Source organism: Oenanthe melanoleuca, chromosome 21, assembly GCF_029582105.1.
Source record: "Oenanthe melanoleuca isolate GR-GAL-2019-014 chromosome 21, OMel1.0, whole genome shotgun sequence".
Taxonomy (NCBI): Eukaryota; Metazoa; Chordata; class Aves; order Passeriformes; family Muscicapidae; genus Oenanthe; species Oenanthe melanoleuca.
In genome coordinates, this window is record NC_079354.1 from 2,925,930 (window position 1) to 2,942,018 (window position 16,089).

Consider the following 16,089-nt stretch of genomic DNA (forward strand, 5'->3'; position numbering starts at 1 on the left):
ATTTGTGGGGAAGGGAGGTGCCTCAGGAGCTGCACTGGGCAATGTGTGTTTCCAGCCACCCCACAAAACCTCCTTTATAAAAGGTGAATCAGGTTTGGTCCTTTTTCATCCTTTTTCATTCCCACATACAAATAAACATCAAAACCCAAGTTGAAATTATAAATATATTTGTGTTGTTCATAATCATGGCACTACACAGTGAAAATCATGTCATTTCATTTTTTCTTGAAGGAACTGTAATAGGATAAGACAGTATTGATACAGAATAGCCTCTCCCTGTCCTGCTTCCTTCTGTCCCAGTGTGGTTTCAGAAGTGCCAGCCCCAGCAATGGGGCAGTGGGTGCCCTGAGCAGGAACAAATGCTCCCTCCTGGCTGTGACCCCAGCACACCCAGAGCAGGGCAGGGCTGGTCCAGGGGCAGAGCCCCCCCTGCAGCCCCAGCACTGATGGAATTGAGATGGATTGAGCTGTGTGCTGGTCAGGCTGAGCTCTGAGCTGAGGCACAGACAGACAGACAGACAGACAGGCAGACAGAGTGTGGCTTGCTGAAGGCTCCAGCTGCTGGGTGGGATCACAGGAGTGCTGCTGGACCCTGCCACCCCCAGCCACACAGGGGGATTCCTCCTGCTGAGCAAGGCAGTCATTTAAACAAAGAGTGCTTTTTAAAAGAAATAATAGCATTTACAGTAGTGAAACAAATGCTACTTTTTATCAGCACTAATTACTTTATAATAGCATACAGTCCTTAGCTTGATTATTACTATGTTGTTCATTACTTTAAGCCCTCACAGCTAATCTAGATAACATTTTAAATACACAGAGCTTTAAAAAAATATTTCCATTACAAATATTTTAAAAATATACTTATCCTAAAAAGCTGTCCAGCACTATTCCAAAAATCTCTTGTAATAAATGTCTTCTTAAATTTTAACAAAAATATCTACCATCATATAGAAGAGCTCAAGTTTTGACAAATCTGTTATACAGTCAGAAATACATTGGGCCAGATTTCACTTTTGTTTATACAGTTGCCAATTTGGATGGTGGTGTTGATCTCATTTGGGTTATTCCAGTATAACCAGGAGCAGAATATAGCCCTTAGTGCTTTAAAATAGCTAAATGGACTGGATGCTGCAACAGTTACTGGTGCTGGGGAGGGAAATCCTTTACTTCACTGCATCTAAAAATGCAAAAGGATGTTATATTTAGTATTTGTGCCATGACCAAAGAAGTGCCAGGCATCTGCAGTGGATGACTCAGAATCGTATTCACTTGCAGATTTTTTCTTTTTCTTTTTTTTTTTTTTTCTGAATGGTGCCTGTAATTGCTGTCATTAAATGAAAGATGGATGTTTCTGGAGAACTTTTATAAGGGGAAAATGCTGACCTTCCTCTCATGCTTTCTACAAGTCCAGGAATCATTTTAATTGCATTTTGTGTGAGTTTGAATAGAATTTCCCAGTAGTTAGATCTAGGAAGGATACTACTTTGAATTGCCTCTGTATTTTCAACCTGAAACACCTCCATTCATCCTGTCCTTTTCAAAGTGCATCTAGAACAAGCTGCAAGCACTTATAAGAATCTGCATCTCATCTTTCAAAACACTGGAATTTTTTGTTTGCTTTTCCCTCCTTTTCCCTTCAATCTTCAAGTTTAAACGCAGTGTTTGATTAAGGACCATGGAAATTAACCCAGTCTGATTGCAGCAGGGCAGGTGTGCAAGCAGAGCTGACAGTCCCAGGTCTAGCCTGTGGCTAGAAGGGATCCTTACACATTATGAGTTTAAAGCTTTCACTCTACTTTTTTTTCCTCATAGACTTTGGCTGATGATCTGGTAACTGATAAACCAAGGGAAATTAAGGATTTAAGTTCAGTCCTCGCTGTCATCTTCATCATCATCATCATCCTTGCTGGGAGCACACCTCTGGAAGCAGTGCACCAGCGTGGCCAGGAAGAAGCTGGAGAGGATTGCAGCGATGGACACGGCGACTCCAGAAAAGATGATGATGAAAAGGTCAGTCAATGACAAGCTGAATTTGCACTCACTGAAGCTGACCTCAGATAACTCGTTCAGAAAGATCCTTCTGTTCTCCACGGGCAGGGAACACTGGATTTCATGGAGACCTGCAAGGAAGAGGAAAGGGAAACAAATCAGCAGAATGTTGATGAATTCTTCTGTTCTGGGTCAGAGATTGAATGGCTGAAGAAAAGTTTTAGGGTTAACTCCAGGTTTACAAAACTGTGCAATATTCAGGGGAAAATGGAACAAAAGCTGTCACTATCCAAAAGCTATTACATAGCCCCTTTGAGCAGCTCCTGGAAATTAAGTTGCTTCACCTGCTGCCTTCCAGGGATCAGGTGTGATCTAGGACCATGATTTGGAGGAATTTTTAAAGTGAATGTTGAACCCTGGATGCATCTAAACCTGGAGACCTGAAAGCAATTCCCAGCTGCTCCATCTGAACACAAACTGACTCCTGAGCAGGGTAAGAGGGATAATAAAGTTCCTTCCATTCCCTTTAATATTACTTTTTTCCATGTAGCTCCAAATTAGAGTTGTTTTTTCTTTTCTGGTCAAACAACAGTTTGGGTTTAATGGATGTTTTTTTGTCTGTGACCTGCTTCCACCTTTCCTCCCTGGCTGTCCTGAGGCCAAGTAGAATGACAGAAATTGTTCCTGCCTGCATTACTGGAGAATGCCAAGAGCTGGGTTCTTTGTAGTGAAAGCAAAAAACCTCAGATTTAAGAAGTGCTGAGAATAGAGTTGGATCCTGGATGGTGAAAGCACACAGCTCACTGCATATGCCCAGCTCCTTCTGCATTCACCACAGGGGATCAGGAGAGGGTACCAGGGCTAGAATGGAGCCCAGAGTGAGGTGAATTGAGGCTGTAGAGCTGCTGGCAAGGCAGCTTTTGTCTCACCATTAAAGACATGAATGTAAAGGGGAAATGTAAGAATTGTGTGTTAATGACACAAGACCTGCTGCTAAATGACTTGAACACTTCCTCTCCTCTGCTGTCCCGGGTGCTCCCCTGGTTTGGGCTCTGCCTTGCTGTGTGCACACAGAGCACACAGAATTCCCACAGCTCTGCCACAGAGCCACCATGTCACTTCAAACAGGAAATGTGATGATGAGATTCCCTCTGCAGTTGTGAATCCCAGTTTTCCTCTGGCTGGATAGCTGGGATATTAAACATGTTTATTAGCATGTGATATTTTGCTGTTAAACATGTTTATTGGCATGTGATGTTATACTGTTAAACATGTTTATTGGCATGTGATATTATCCTGTTAAACATGTTTATTAGCATGTGATATTTTACTGTTAAACATGTTTACTGGCATGTGATATTTTGCTGTTAAACATGTTTATTGGCATGTGATATTTTACTGTTAAACATGTTTATTGGCATGTGATATACTGTTAAACATGTTTATTAGCATGTGATATTTTACTGTTAAACATGTTTATTGGCATGTGATATTTTACTGTTAAACATGTTTATTGGCATGTGATATTTTGCTGTTAAACCCAGACTCCTGAGGTCAGTGGTGCTGCCCTGATTGATCCAGCCCAGCCCAGCTGTTGTGTTGATTTGAGGAGTTTTAATTAATTCCAATGTGGAACCAATTACCACCCTGACCTACTTGACCTTGTAATGATCACTGTAATAAATTTTGATCCCTAAAAGCCATCCTGTATCTGTCTCTTTGCCCAAAGTTTTGTGCTTTTCCCTCTTTCTCGTGCTGCCCAGTCTGGGAGGGTGCTGAGAGCTGCCCAGCAGTCAGACCCAGCCTGTCCAAGGCGTTTGCTGCCCAAATCCTGCAGGTTTTCCTGAGCCTGGAGTGCCCTGGCTGTGCACAGCAGATGGTGAACAAGCACAGCTCGCTCTGGAGATCTGTGAAACCTCCTGTTGTCAGAACTGACCTGGAAGAGAAAGCAGCTGCATGGTTTCAAACAGCCTCTGAGGCTTCTGGAAACCTGAGCCTGCAATGTTCCTGTCTTCTGCACGAGCCTGGAGCACCTGAGCACAGCTCCCTCCATAAACCTTCCAATGAAACAGCTGACAGCTCACCTCCAAATCATAATTTCATTTCAGGAAGACTTGGAAGTAGCTTTAGGCATCAATCAGAGTAAGCAAAATGTGGGACAGATGGATATCCTTCCCTGTTCAAAACCATGAGAAATGAGGGATGAGTGAAAAGCTATAGGCTGGAATTTCAAGACCTGTGTCTTTTAAATCAGACTTTAAAAAACAAAGATTTTATTTTTCAGTAAATAAATACAATTCTGACAGTAATCAAAGCAGTTTCATGAGTGCAACATACTGCAAATTGATTTGAGGAGGAAATGCCTTGCTAAGAGGAAAAGATCACTGCAGCATTTTGGCAGGAAAACCTGCACCAAGTGAATACAGCAACTACACAAATTCCCTTTCACTTGTAGCAAGCACAAGAAAAAACAATAGGGTGTTTCTGTAAAAGAAATCAGTCTGTTCTATCAGAGGTTGAGACCTCCTGAGAGCTGCTGTTTTCAGAGCATCTGAGTCAAGCTCCCCAAAAGAAAGAGGACACAGGTGACCATAAACAACTCTACCCTTTAAAATTTCTGTCCAACTGCAAAATAAATTCTCAACTGGCAGCATTTAAAATACTTCTGTGCTGGAGTGATGGGACACAACATCAGATCTGGATACAGGAGGAAGTGGAAAAAGAATATTGAAACAAAAGAGAGGAAGGAAGACTCCAAAAGAAAATTCCTGTCCTGAGAGGTTCTACACACTGCAGCCCTTGGGTTTAGAGAGAACTTAGCATGGTAACATTTGCCCAGAGTCCCAGACCTGAAAAGGAGCTCACTCCTTCATTCCCAAAAGCAGCTCTGCCATGGATCAAAGCTGACCCTGTGCACTCTGAGCTCCATTCCTGTTTCCCTGATTTTCATCACAACACACAGAATGCAAACAGCAAAGGATCTGCAACACACCCAGGCACTTAGAGGGTATTTCTTGTTATGAGAATCAGTGTTCTGCAAGGATTTTGAGACTCATTATACAATAAGGAGAAATAAAGATGCTCCTCTCCATGTAGCCATGGGTACTGGAATCTAGGTCATGTTCTCAAACCAAATAGATTAGATTAGGAATTTGCTTGCTTTATTCTGTGACAGCCCAACAGGCTTCTGTGGCCTCAGGTTTTTATAGAATTCTTTATTACTGGGAACAACAGATGCCAGTGGATGAACTAGAGCCCCACAGAGCAGGGGCCAGAGCAGGAGCCTCGCTGGCTCCCAGCTGTGGCTTTGGCCATGCTGTGCATGCACAGAAGGCAGCAATGAGCTGAGCTCTCCCATCCACAGCCAGGGCAGCTCTGACAGCTGCAGAGCTCAGAGGGAGCACAGGGCAGTGGCTGAGGGAACTTTGATCAGCCCATCCTGTGGGGTGGATGTTTCTCTTCTCTGAGTTGTGACACTGCTGAAAAACCCAGCACAGACAAACAGCAGCTTTTCTCTGGGCTCCAAAGAGAATTTGGAACAGGCTGTTCCTTTGGAGCAGCCAACAGTAAAACCAGCAGCTCTATCTGTGGTGGCACAAGGAATTTCTCCTTCCAAAGCTGGTGCAGTGGTTGTTGCACCAGAACTCCCAACTCTTCACCTGAAAAGACCATCACACACCTGCTAAAGATGAGAAAGGGACAAACCCATTTAATCTGCTTCCTTCCCTTGAAACACAGCCTGGGCTTAACCTTATTTACAAGAAGGTTGTTTTTAGGACATTATTTACAAGTATGTGGTTTTTGGGATATGAGAGTCCAAAGAATTGATGGTCTCTATCCCACCTGTCCTTTTCCATTGGTTCCCTTTCCTTGGGCAGGAAGTAATTCCAGGGCATTAAACACCCTCTGCACACACAATGAACTATAGAATGGTTTCTAGAAAGTGATCAATATTAATATAGGATGTAGGTTTTTTCCTTTATGTGATTCTTTTCATCTAGACTGGCTCAATCAAACCCCTGTCCCCACACACAACCTCTAAAGGACAGGAGATGCCATTTAACCTCAGGGCTCTGCTTTCACACACTTTTACTTGAGTGGTAATAATTTTCATAGTTTGTTTGTGGGGGTTTTCTGTATTTTTTTTTTAATTATTTATTTATTCTATAGAATTTATTCTCTTAAAAGACCAGCCAGGATCCTTGTAAAGGGCATCTCAAAGCTGCTTGGTTATTTAGTGCTTGGCTGCAGCAGGAGAGCCTTTGATGACAGTTATATTTATCTACCTCATTGCTCCCACAACATATTCAAGGAGTTGCTTCTTCATACCAAACAAAACTGTAAATGAAATAACAAGTGTGAGTGTGCTATAAATACACAGCTTGGGTTATTTTGGTCAGGGCCATCCCATTATCTGTAATGACTCCAGCTGTCCCAAGGACAATGTCACACACCCTGTATCCTTCTGCTATGTCATCAGGAGGAGCAGATGGATTGCTCTGGTGCTGATTGCTTTGAAGTGCCAGGCAAGGCACAGGTGCTGGATTCTACAGAATCAACTCTGGAAAAATAAAGATGGAAATACAGGTCTGTTCCCTGAGGAATAGGTTGTCTAAGTAACATGGGAAGTGTGAAAGTGCTGGAATTCCAAAACTATAATATTAAAAGGACAGGTGGGTTTTTAAAAAGAAGAAGAAGAAAAAAAAAAGTATGTTAATTAGGAAGTGATGCAGGAGGGTTCCAGGTAGAGTTATTTCAATAAAATTCCAAAATAGGTTTTAGAACAATATATTTTGAACACCTTATATTGGAGGAGAACAACTTCAGCAAGTCCAGCACTTCAACCCTGCCAATAAATCACTGCTGCTGCTAGATCCTAAAAACCACGTGGAGTTTGTTTCTGTTCAGGACTATGCCCAAGCTGAAATCTTTCCCTGTAAAAATGAACCTCCTTGAAAACAGGAGCAGCCCCAAACCAGTCTGCATGCAAATAATGAATAATTTCCTTGTAAATAAAAAGAGACCAACAATGCTGTAATGGCCAAAGTTTTAACCGGACTGGATTCATCATCTCAAAACCCCCACAAAAACCCAGAGGCCCTGTTCCATCTGAACCCTGCTGTAGCCTCAATCTCGCCACATTTCTCACAGGTTTTTGTGACCAGGAATTGTTAAACTATTGAGTGCCCTGACATTGGCTGCTCCTGGCTGTGCCAGGGTTTTTCCTGGATGAATTGACTGCTGCCCTCCTGCACTGTGGGTTTTGGTTCATACTCCTTGTCTTGGGTTTCAGTACAGGATGTGACAGAAATGTGGATTCTGTCCCCACCTGCTGCAGCCGGGTGGGGCAGTGACCCTGATCTCCTGGCACACATTATCTGCTCATGGGCCAGCTTTAAACCAGCTGGGCAATCATCTTTATCTTCCCACAGCCCATCCTCCCTCCAGGAGATATCTCCTGTTCATGGCCAGTGAGTCCCAGGGCATGACTGATAAAATTCCATCATCCCATGGGAGATGCTCCAGCCAGGGGAGGAGCCAAGCCTTTCCTACCCAGATAAAAACTGAGATTTTGGACACCAAGAAACCTTCTTTCCACTGGATTCCAGAGGAAAGCCAGACCTTTCCACATCATCCCTGGAGCTCCAGAGGAAACTGCACCTTCTCCAGGAGCACTGCTCCAGCTGAACCACATCTGCCCCTGCAGGAGGATGCAGCCACCATTGAATGGGACTGTGCCAACACCCTGACTGACTGATGGGTGTCAGCTTGGATTCTGACTCTGGCAGGGCTGGGATTGTTCTTTGTAATACTGCATTGCTATTTTAATTTTCCTAGTGAAGGACTGTTATTCCTAATTCCCATATCTTTGCCTGAGAGCCCCTTAATTTCAAAATTATAATAATTTGGAGGGAGGGGGTTTACATTCTCCATTGCAAAGAGAATCTCCTGCCTTTACTGGCAGACACCTGTCCTCCAAACCAGGACACTCCTGCAGCTAAACACAAGTATAAGGACATCACCTTCTGCAGCTCCACTTGACCCTGTTTTCAAGGACTCCTTGTGTCTGTCTGTCTCTGCTTATTTCTAATCCCTATGCCAAATACATCTTCCATGGGAGAACTTCTGGAATTCATTATCATTTCAATGTCATGGTCTGTCTGCTAGCAGACAGGGATTTCCCAGCTATAATTTTAGATGCTGAGTTAAAAAATAAATAAATAAAATAAAATCCTCGATTCTTTTGGGGTCTTTAGAGCTCACAAAAAGCAGGCACCAGGACAAAGAGCTTCCTGTCATTCAGCAAGGGACAGCAGGATGAGATAATGCACACTGGGACATGCACTAGGATGGAAATACATCCACAGAAATATCTGAAACCAGAAGTGTTTAAATGAGCTGCCTGCACATTTCACTGCTATGGATACAGTAAATATAACTACAATAGGCATCTCTTCTAAGACTAAAATTGATATTTGGCCTTTTGGGTGGAATTTAGCTGTTCCCTCTTGTTGCTGAATGTAGTTGACACAGATTTGAAATGTTTAAATGTGGCATTTTGTTTCTTGTGTGGTATTTTGCTCCCAGCTATGGTTTGTCTCCTGAATCTCTGTCACAAATGTATCAGATGTATTAATAAGCAACAAGAGAGGCATTGCTCTGAAGTGAGATGAGATCTCATTGAAAATAGCCTGGAGCCATCAGAACAGTAAAGCTTAAAAAACTTGAAGCCTAGATTTAGGTCCCTTAATAAAACTTTTATGGCCAAGTGCCCTGAAGATTTGCAGAACACTTTCACAGGGTGCTTAGCAGTTTGTCTCAATGCCTAGATAAAAAGTTCAACATCAGGTGTTCACATCTGCAAATGCTGTCCTCACATCTCCAAATCTGTGAAAGGATGGAAGAAACAGAGTGAAAAGCCAGTGGCAGTCAGATCATTTTACTGAAAATGTCTGGGAGATCAAATTATATATTTATATATGTATATATATAGAAACAGATTTGATGTGCTTGTTAAGGAATATAATTTCTGTGAGCAGTTTCTGCCTGAGCAGGATAAAAGCTGCTGAATGTGTGAAATGTCTTAGGGCTTTTCATTCCTCTCCAGACACAGATCTGGTGTTGTGTCCTGGTGATGTGGGAGCCTGTGCAGACACTGGGGGAGAGCTGATGGCTGCAGTGGACAGAACAGCCTGTCCTCTCTAGCTGCAGCTCACTTTGCTTCTATATTGGTGCAGCAAGTTAAGGAGCCCTCTCTGCACAGCACATCAACAAATAAGTGCTAATAAAGATGGTAAGTCAAGAGGAATTGTAAAGTGCTCAGTTTCTTTGCTGGCTTCTGGTTCAAATGTTAAACAAACCCCATGTCATTATGATGCTTTGTTTTAAAGAATATTAATATTTTCTGTAAACCCATTAAAGGCCTGGATTAGTGAAATGAGAGATTGTTTCATTTATAGAATAAGTTATGCAACAGATCTCAGATGGGAATGGGATCCTAGAAAGAGCCAAGAAGCACTAGATGGTAACCATGAGGTTTAGAAAAATCATTCCATTCTCCTGGGTCTGGGTCTTCTAGGACTGAATTCAGTCTGAATTTCCTGCTTGCAGCCTCTCTGCTCTTGTTTTTTTTTCCCTACCTCCTCTCTCTGCCATCCTTTCCCTGTTCTTTTGCATAGACAGGCTTTACCTGAAAATCTGCCACTTTATCAGAATTTATTTCTCCATCCATTCTGAAAAGGTCTTGAAAGTTACAGAAGCTTTTCAAGTAGCTGAACAGCATCTGCACTGACACTAAAACCCTCTTGGAATATCTTAGACCTGTGTAGCCACTGCCCACAACTTTCCAAACTGGAGCAACAGTTGATCAAATGAGCCCTGAGCACCCATCCTCACCTCGACTTTGGCTACTTCAATTTCAGACATTCAGAACATCTATTTTACTTATCCCAGCACAAATCTGTCTGGAATTCTGTCTCTGGCCAATTCTGAAGGAGTTTTTCAAATCTTCCTGGAAATACTCATCAATATACTCAGTTTAGACCTCTGCTAAAAGTCTTTCTAATACTGTTTACTTAGAGAGCAGCAAAATGTTTAATTCTTGCAATGGGTAGTGGGGAAGTTAAATAATGAAACAAATAAATCTATTAATCCCAGAAACTGTATACAGCTCCCCAAAGGTAAGGGGAAGAAAGGAAGTGAAAACCAAAATGAGGGCAAGATGACAGAAAGGAGACACTACAGTCATGCTCCAAGGAGTACTTAAGCTCTAATTAAAAGTAATGTTAAAAATGCATCAGTCATTAGCAAACAAGGTTGCAGGCCCAGCTGCCCAAAGTGTGTTCACAGAAAACAAAGATCAGCAATGGGAATGTTACCAAGCCCTTCACTGTGGCCATGGCAGATTACTTTGTTTTCACTGTGTGTTTTATTCCTTTGTTACAGGAATTATCTGAATCCAGCCCCTTCACCCTGATGGGATCCTCAGAGAGATTCAAGCCATGTCTTTTGCACTAATTTTAAACAAGATGTTTCTGCAAAGACTTATTCCATCAAAGCCCTTTGTATTAAACACTGAAATGGAAGGTTCCTAACCCTCTGCTCTGTGGGTCATTCACACCAGTGACAATCCTTTGCTGGCTGAGCCCTGACTTTCAACCAGTATTCCTAAAAGAAGTAGGTTAAGAGATAAGGAAAAAAGAGAAGTACATTTTTAGCCAGGATAAATGTGATGAACAACAAGCTCTGAAAGCAGAAGAAAGCCTGGCCAATATGAGAAGTTGCTGAATGTATTTTTGCAGACCATTGGTTCTCCCAAGATATTTTTTTTGTTCTATGAGTTTTCATGGTCCCATGGAGTAAAATCTCCTCTGAAAGTTTTCCTACTTGTCTTTGTAGGGATAAAGATCTTACAGCAACTCTTCTATTTCCAAAAAAATAATCCCATATTCTTAATATCCATACTCCTCCTGGGAAAGCTTTAATTTGTGCCATTTGCACCATATGCTATTCAGGTGTAACAAATACTTACAGAACCAAATATCCTTCTACAGAAAAACTTCATAACTGTTGAACTTAACCATTGTGCCCAGCAGCAAACACTTTGTCTTCTCTGGGAAAAATAACTTTTCTATTTTTTCCACTTATCACCATCCTATTGCTCTTCACAGTTCCTTTGCCTTCTTTGCACTATGCTCACTAATTTGTTTTTAATCAACTACTAAGCAAACCAGAGGGGAAAATTGTAGTTTTGTTTTGCAATATGAAGTAAATGCTGGATTTAATATCTTTTTATGGTAAAAAAGAATATCTTTACTGTTTTAAAGTGCTGGGTTTAAAAGCAAAATTTGAGTGCAGTTTTTTAATAAGTCTGCCTGCAAATTTGCCAGGCTGAGGGCATCACCTAGGGAGGGTATTCACCTAATACAAATTAAGGCTTTATTTAAAATTTAGGCTGGATGGATAAATGCTGGAATCTGTAAAATTACTGAAATCCCAGCTGCATGTGGGAAGGGACCAGTTGGATGAGCAGAGGCAGCTCAGCTGGGCAGGCAGGTCAGCAGCAGTTAGAACTTTACAAGCAGTTTCTGGTACTGTGCCAGCAGGAAAATGGACCTGGCTCCTGCAAAACTAATGAGTTGAAGCACAGCTTTTGTTCAGATCACTGAGTCCTCCAGAAACCTTAATTACAGAGGGACAGAGCTTCAGGATCAATTATCCAGATTTCAGTTCACAGAGACAAAACTCCCCTTTTTAAATCAGCTTGGCATTTCTTTTGCAAAAGCCAAGGGCAGCTTGGGCTGGTGAGTCCCTGCAGTGCTGCAGTGAGAGGTGGAGCAGTGGCCAGGTTTAGTGAATAATTCTGTTATTGGAGGGCTTCCCTCACACAGCACATTCAACTCATTCAAGTGAGGAGTCTAAATGAATGCCCAGCCCCTAAATCTGCCTGCAAATCCTTCTCCCAGCCCCTCAGCAGAATTCCCAATAGAAGCAGCCAAGGTCTGTTCTTGGGCCCTGCAAATGCATCCCCATTTTTCCTCCTGTATTTCCATTTTTCCTGGTGTGTTTGCTGGAAGAATCCTTCAGCTCCAGCTTTACAGAGCTGTGAGGAGCAGCCAGGGATTCTGAATGCTCAGTGTTTGTTGAGCTGCTCTTCCCACCCTTCCCAGGAAAGGCCAGGCAAGCGTGGTCTGGGATGAGTGTAACCAGACAAGTAACACTAATTTAATCGGTTCCTAATGGGAATCATGTTGTGGCATCATTAAAAACTGGAAACTGGGTGTGAAATGCAATCAAATCATAATTCTAATAATTTGACTCTGACTTTCCAGAAGTTGTTGTGCAAGGCATGAGACTGTGGCCATGTATTTCAAAAAGGGGTTGAGTCAGTCTTTCTTTTAGGGCTTAGTTTTGCAGTCACCTTTGTGAAGAATATTTTGGTGCTTTACTAAAGGAGGCAGGGAGTGTTTTTGTGGCAGCAGCTCCCAGGAAGCCCTGATGCTTTTCTGCATCTGTGCACATCTGTCCCTGGCTGGGTGTGAAGAGAGCAGGGGACTCACTCCAGGCAGCAAACCCAAATCCTTGCAGGGCAGCTCTGATCAAATCAACCACTTGAATATTTGCTCCTTCCCTCTTTGTCTTCCCAAATCAAGTCTTAGTTAAAGTTTAGAAGATCTGGATAAGCCAGTCATTTTTCAGCTGTTTGGCCAAACTTAACTATGGGTTGGAGAAAATGCTGTGGGAAAACATCTCTGAGCTTGGAAGAAAACTGGCAGCACTATGGGAAAGCTCACTCACCTGAAACTCCCAGACATGAGTTCAGACACACTTTAAAACACTGAGGGGCAGCAGAGAAAGAGGTGGGACAGACCCAAACTGAACAGATCAGGATCTCAGCCAGGATCAAGGGGAACAACCTGGAAATTCAGTAAGAGCCTGGGGAAAGTGAAGTGCTGTGTGAACTCATGTTTAGCACTAAGACAAGCAAATACTCAATTCAGATTGAGCAAACTTTAGCTAAAGCATCAGGAAAGGTGGGATAACAGGTTTGGTTTGGAAAGAACCAAATCAAAGTTTCACTGACACAGAGAGGAAAAAACTCAACACTTTTTTCCTCAAATCACTTCTTCCTGACCTACAGCCAAGAAAATTCAGGGCAATGCAGATGAGTGTATTAGAAAGATGCTACCCAAGGTCACAAGCATGGGAAGAACCTGAATGACAGAGCCAGGACACAGGAGAGCAGCTTCAAACTGGCAGGGAGCAGGTTTGGATGGGACATGGGGAAAATCCTTCCCTGTGAGGATCCACACCCTGCAGAGGTTACCCAGAGAAGCTGTGGCTGCCCCTGGATCCCTGGAAGGGTCCAAGGCCAGGCTGGATGGGGCTGGGAGCAGCTGGGACAGTGGAAATATCCCCTGTGGGGCCCTCCCAAAATTTCCTGCTCCCATCAACCTCCTTTGGGAGCAGCTGGAGTTTGTGCCCTGGTGCTTGTTGGGACACACGAACTGTGAGATGATCTCCTGCTAAAGCTGGATTAAGAGAGGCTTTGGGGTCTGGTGGGACATGAGGAGCAAGAGTCTGGATTCCCTAGACACGTCAGTCTTAACACCTTTATTTTTCCCTCCCTGTGCCTTTCTAAAAATTACTGGCTCAAACACCAGTTTTAGATATCTTGCATTTTGGGGGGTTCTAAAGCCACTTCAATTTATTTCTCATATTGGAAGCAGTGCTTTTTTAATGAAGAGAGCCCAAGTCGAGATGCTGAAGTGTTTCAAACACAGAACATCACAACAAAATACTTCCAGGAAGGGGCTGAAATTCACAGTTGCATAAAATGGGGATTTAACTCTTTTGTAGCTGCTTCTGGTCAGTAAAATGAGAGGAAAATCAGTTTTCCTAAGGAGCTGGCATGGAATATTTAGCTGTTCAAAGGGCTTATTGTAGAAAATATATTTACCAGAGAGAAAATGAAATCTGGAAGAGAATCAGCTCTGGGCTGAATGGATGTGAAAAGGCTCTTTCACTGCCTATGCGAATTTAGTCTATAAATCAAAATTATTAGGGCTTAATTTTAAAGTTTTATTTCCTAACTGGGAGGAGGACCTGCTGCTAAAATCAGCCAACACGAATTTGAGGGGCTGGTTTGCTGGAGGCAGATCACAACAAATCCAGCACCGACAGCCTGAGCAAGCTGCAGGCAGCAGAGAGAGGAGGCAGACAGACACACAGACACACTGGGGGGCACAGGGCTTTACCTTTCTGCAGCTTGGATGCGTTGTCCTGGATCCAGCTGAAGAGGTTGGCAAAGTCACAGTCGCAGACCCAGGGGTTGCCCTCCAAGCGGATGGTGCGCAGCGAGGGCAGCGCTTCCAGGGCTGCCACCTTCAGGCTCTGCAGGTTGTTGTCGTTCAGCTCCAGCACCTGGAGCTGCTCCAGGTTCTCAAAGGCAGCCTCGTCCACATCCACCAGGTTGTTGTTGCCGAGGCTCAGCTTTATCAGCTTCTCTGCTGATTTGAATGTCCCGGCGTCGAGCTGCGTTAAATTATTGTAGCTTAAGTCTAAATACACCAGTTTGGTAGAACTGCTAAATGTGCCCTCTTCTAAAGAGGTGAGGGAGTTATTCCTGAAGTCCAAATAGACCAGATCTCCATAAAATATAAAGAAGTCAGCTGGTATTGCCTGAATGTTGTTATCAGCTATGAGAAGTTTCCGTACATCCAAAGGAAAGGGGTTGGGAACACTGGGCAGTCCTTGGTCCCGGCAGTCTATGGTGTGGTAGTCCATACAGCTACAGACAGCAGGGCAGAGGTGACCCCCAGGCAGGAAAAGCAGGCAGGCAAAGCCAGCAAAAGGCAGGAGGCAGGATGGAAAGCATGGCAACATCGTCAGGGATCTGCAGGCTGAGATGAGCACCCACTTCTAGGAGAAAGACATTTTGCTCAGCTGAGCAGGAGTGCCTGGTACTTGTGTGTGTGTCTGATTGTATCCAGGAGATCACATATCATCACAGATCCGATAGCAGCAGGCTGGAGGGGGAGGGAGGAGGGAGGGAGGGAGGCAAATGTGAGGATTTACTCTGTCAGAATATTATGATGCTCTCCAGGGTGAGGAAAGCGATGATTGGGCACACGGAGGATCTTTCAAAGGACTCCCTTGCTTTTCTGAGCTAAAAAAAGCCCAGAGCCTGCTTGAATATTTGCTGTATATTTCAGCAAAGGGGAAATCACACCTGATCCTGTGACTCTGACAGCAACAGCTTCTGCTTAAAAAGCCATTCAGGTAAAAATCAGGGTGAGATCACTCACTGTGTTTGCCAGCAGGAGCCTCCATCAAGGTGACAACACCCATGGAAATGCAAGAGGGGCAGGCAGTGCCCTGGATACCTGCTAAGGACAGTTTTCCCTTTTATTTGTGAAACAGGGAGCAGAAGGGGGGAGCCCAAAGACAAGGAACTCTGCTTTGTGCTGTTTCTGGATTCCTCAGCTGTTCACATTATCTAAAAATGACTCAGTGTCTTTTAACCAAGAAGAATAACCTACAGCAGCAACAAGGAATACAGTCTCCAGAGTGGGGGGCTTTTCCTTCCTGTTTCAATGACCCAAAAACTCCTTTCTACTACAGCACCAGTAATGTAGGCTGGGCCAGATAAAAGTGCAAAACGTGGATCAGATCTTTAGCTGGTTAAAATTGAACTGGTTCTCTTCATTTCCAGGGGTTCTGCCTGTGTCCTGTGGGACAGCAGAAATGATTTTGCAACAAGGCATCTGTGTTCTCCTGACATCCCCAAACCCACAAAGGTAAGTCCTCAGCCACACTTAACTTTTACCTCCATCCCTCCCTCTTTATGCAGAGAGGCTGGAGAGCTGGGGACACACCTCTGTGCTGTGATGGAAGGTTTTTCTGGAGACAGATGGTATTTGGGTGCTGTGATGGAAGGTTTTTCTGGAGACAGATGGTATTTGGGTGCTTGTGTCCTGATGAGAAGAGCACAAAGTCCAGCACCTTTGGCAAGCTCATTCTCTGGTCAAAGAGAGGCCAGAAATTTTGATTTAAGCTCATATTTTATAACTAGATTCAGAGTATTTTTCATCCAGA

The 16,089-nt window shown here is 43.4% G+C and overlaps 1 protein-coding gene across 1 annotated transcript; it reads right to left on the bottom strand.

Annotated features, from left to right (window-relative positions):
* Nucleotides 1–208: 208 nt before the first annotated feature.
* LRRC38 (leucine rich repeat containing 38) lies at nt 209–14,982 on the bottom strand. Its single transcript, XM_056508341.1, has 2 exons — nt 14,250–14,982; nt 209–2,123 (listed from the first exon to the last, which is right to left on the bottom strand). The coding sequence occupies exons 1-2, from the start codon at nt 14,875–14,877 to the stop codon at nt 1,870–1,872; spliced, it is 882 nt and encodes a 293-aa protein (XP_056364316.1). The 5' UTR covers nt 14,878–14,982; the 3' UTR covers nt 209–1,869.
* Nucleotides 14,983–16,089: the final 1,107 nt, after the last annotated feature.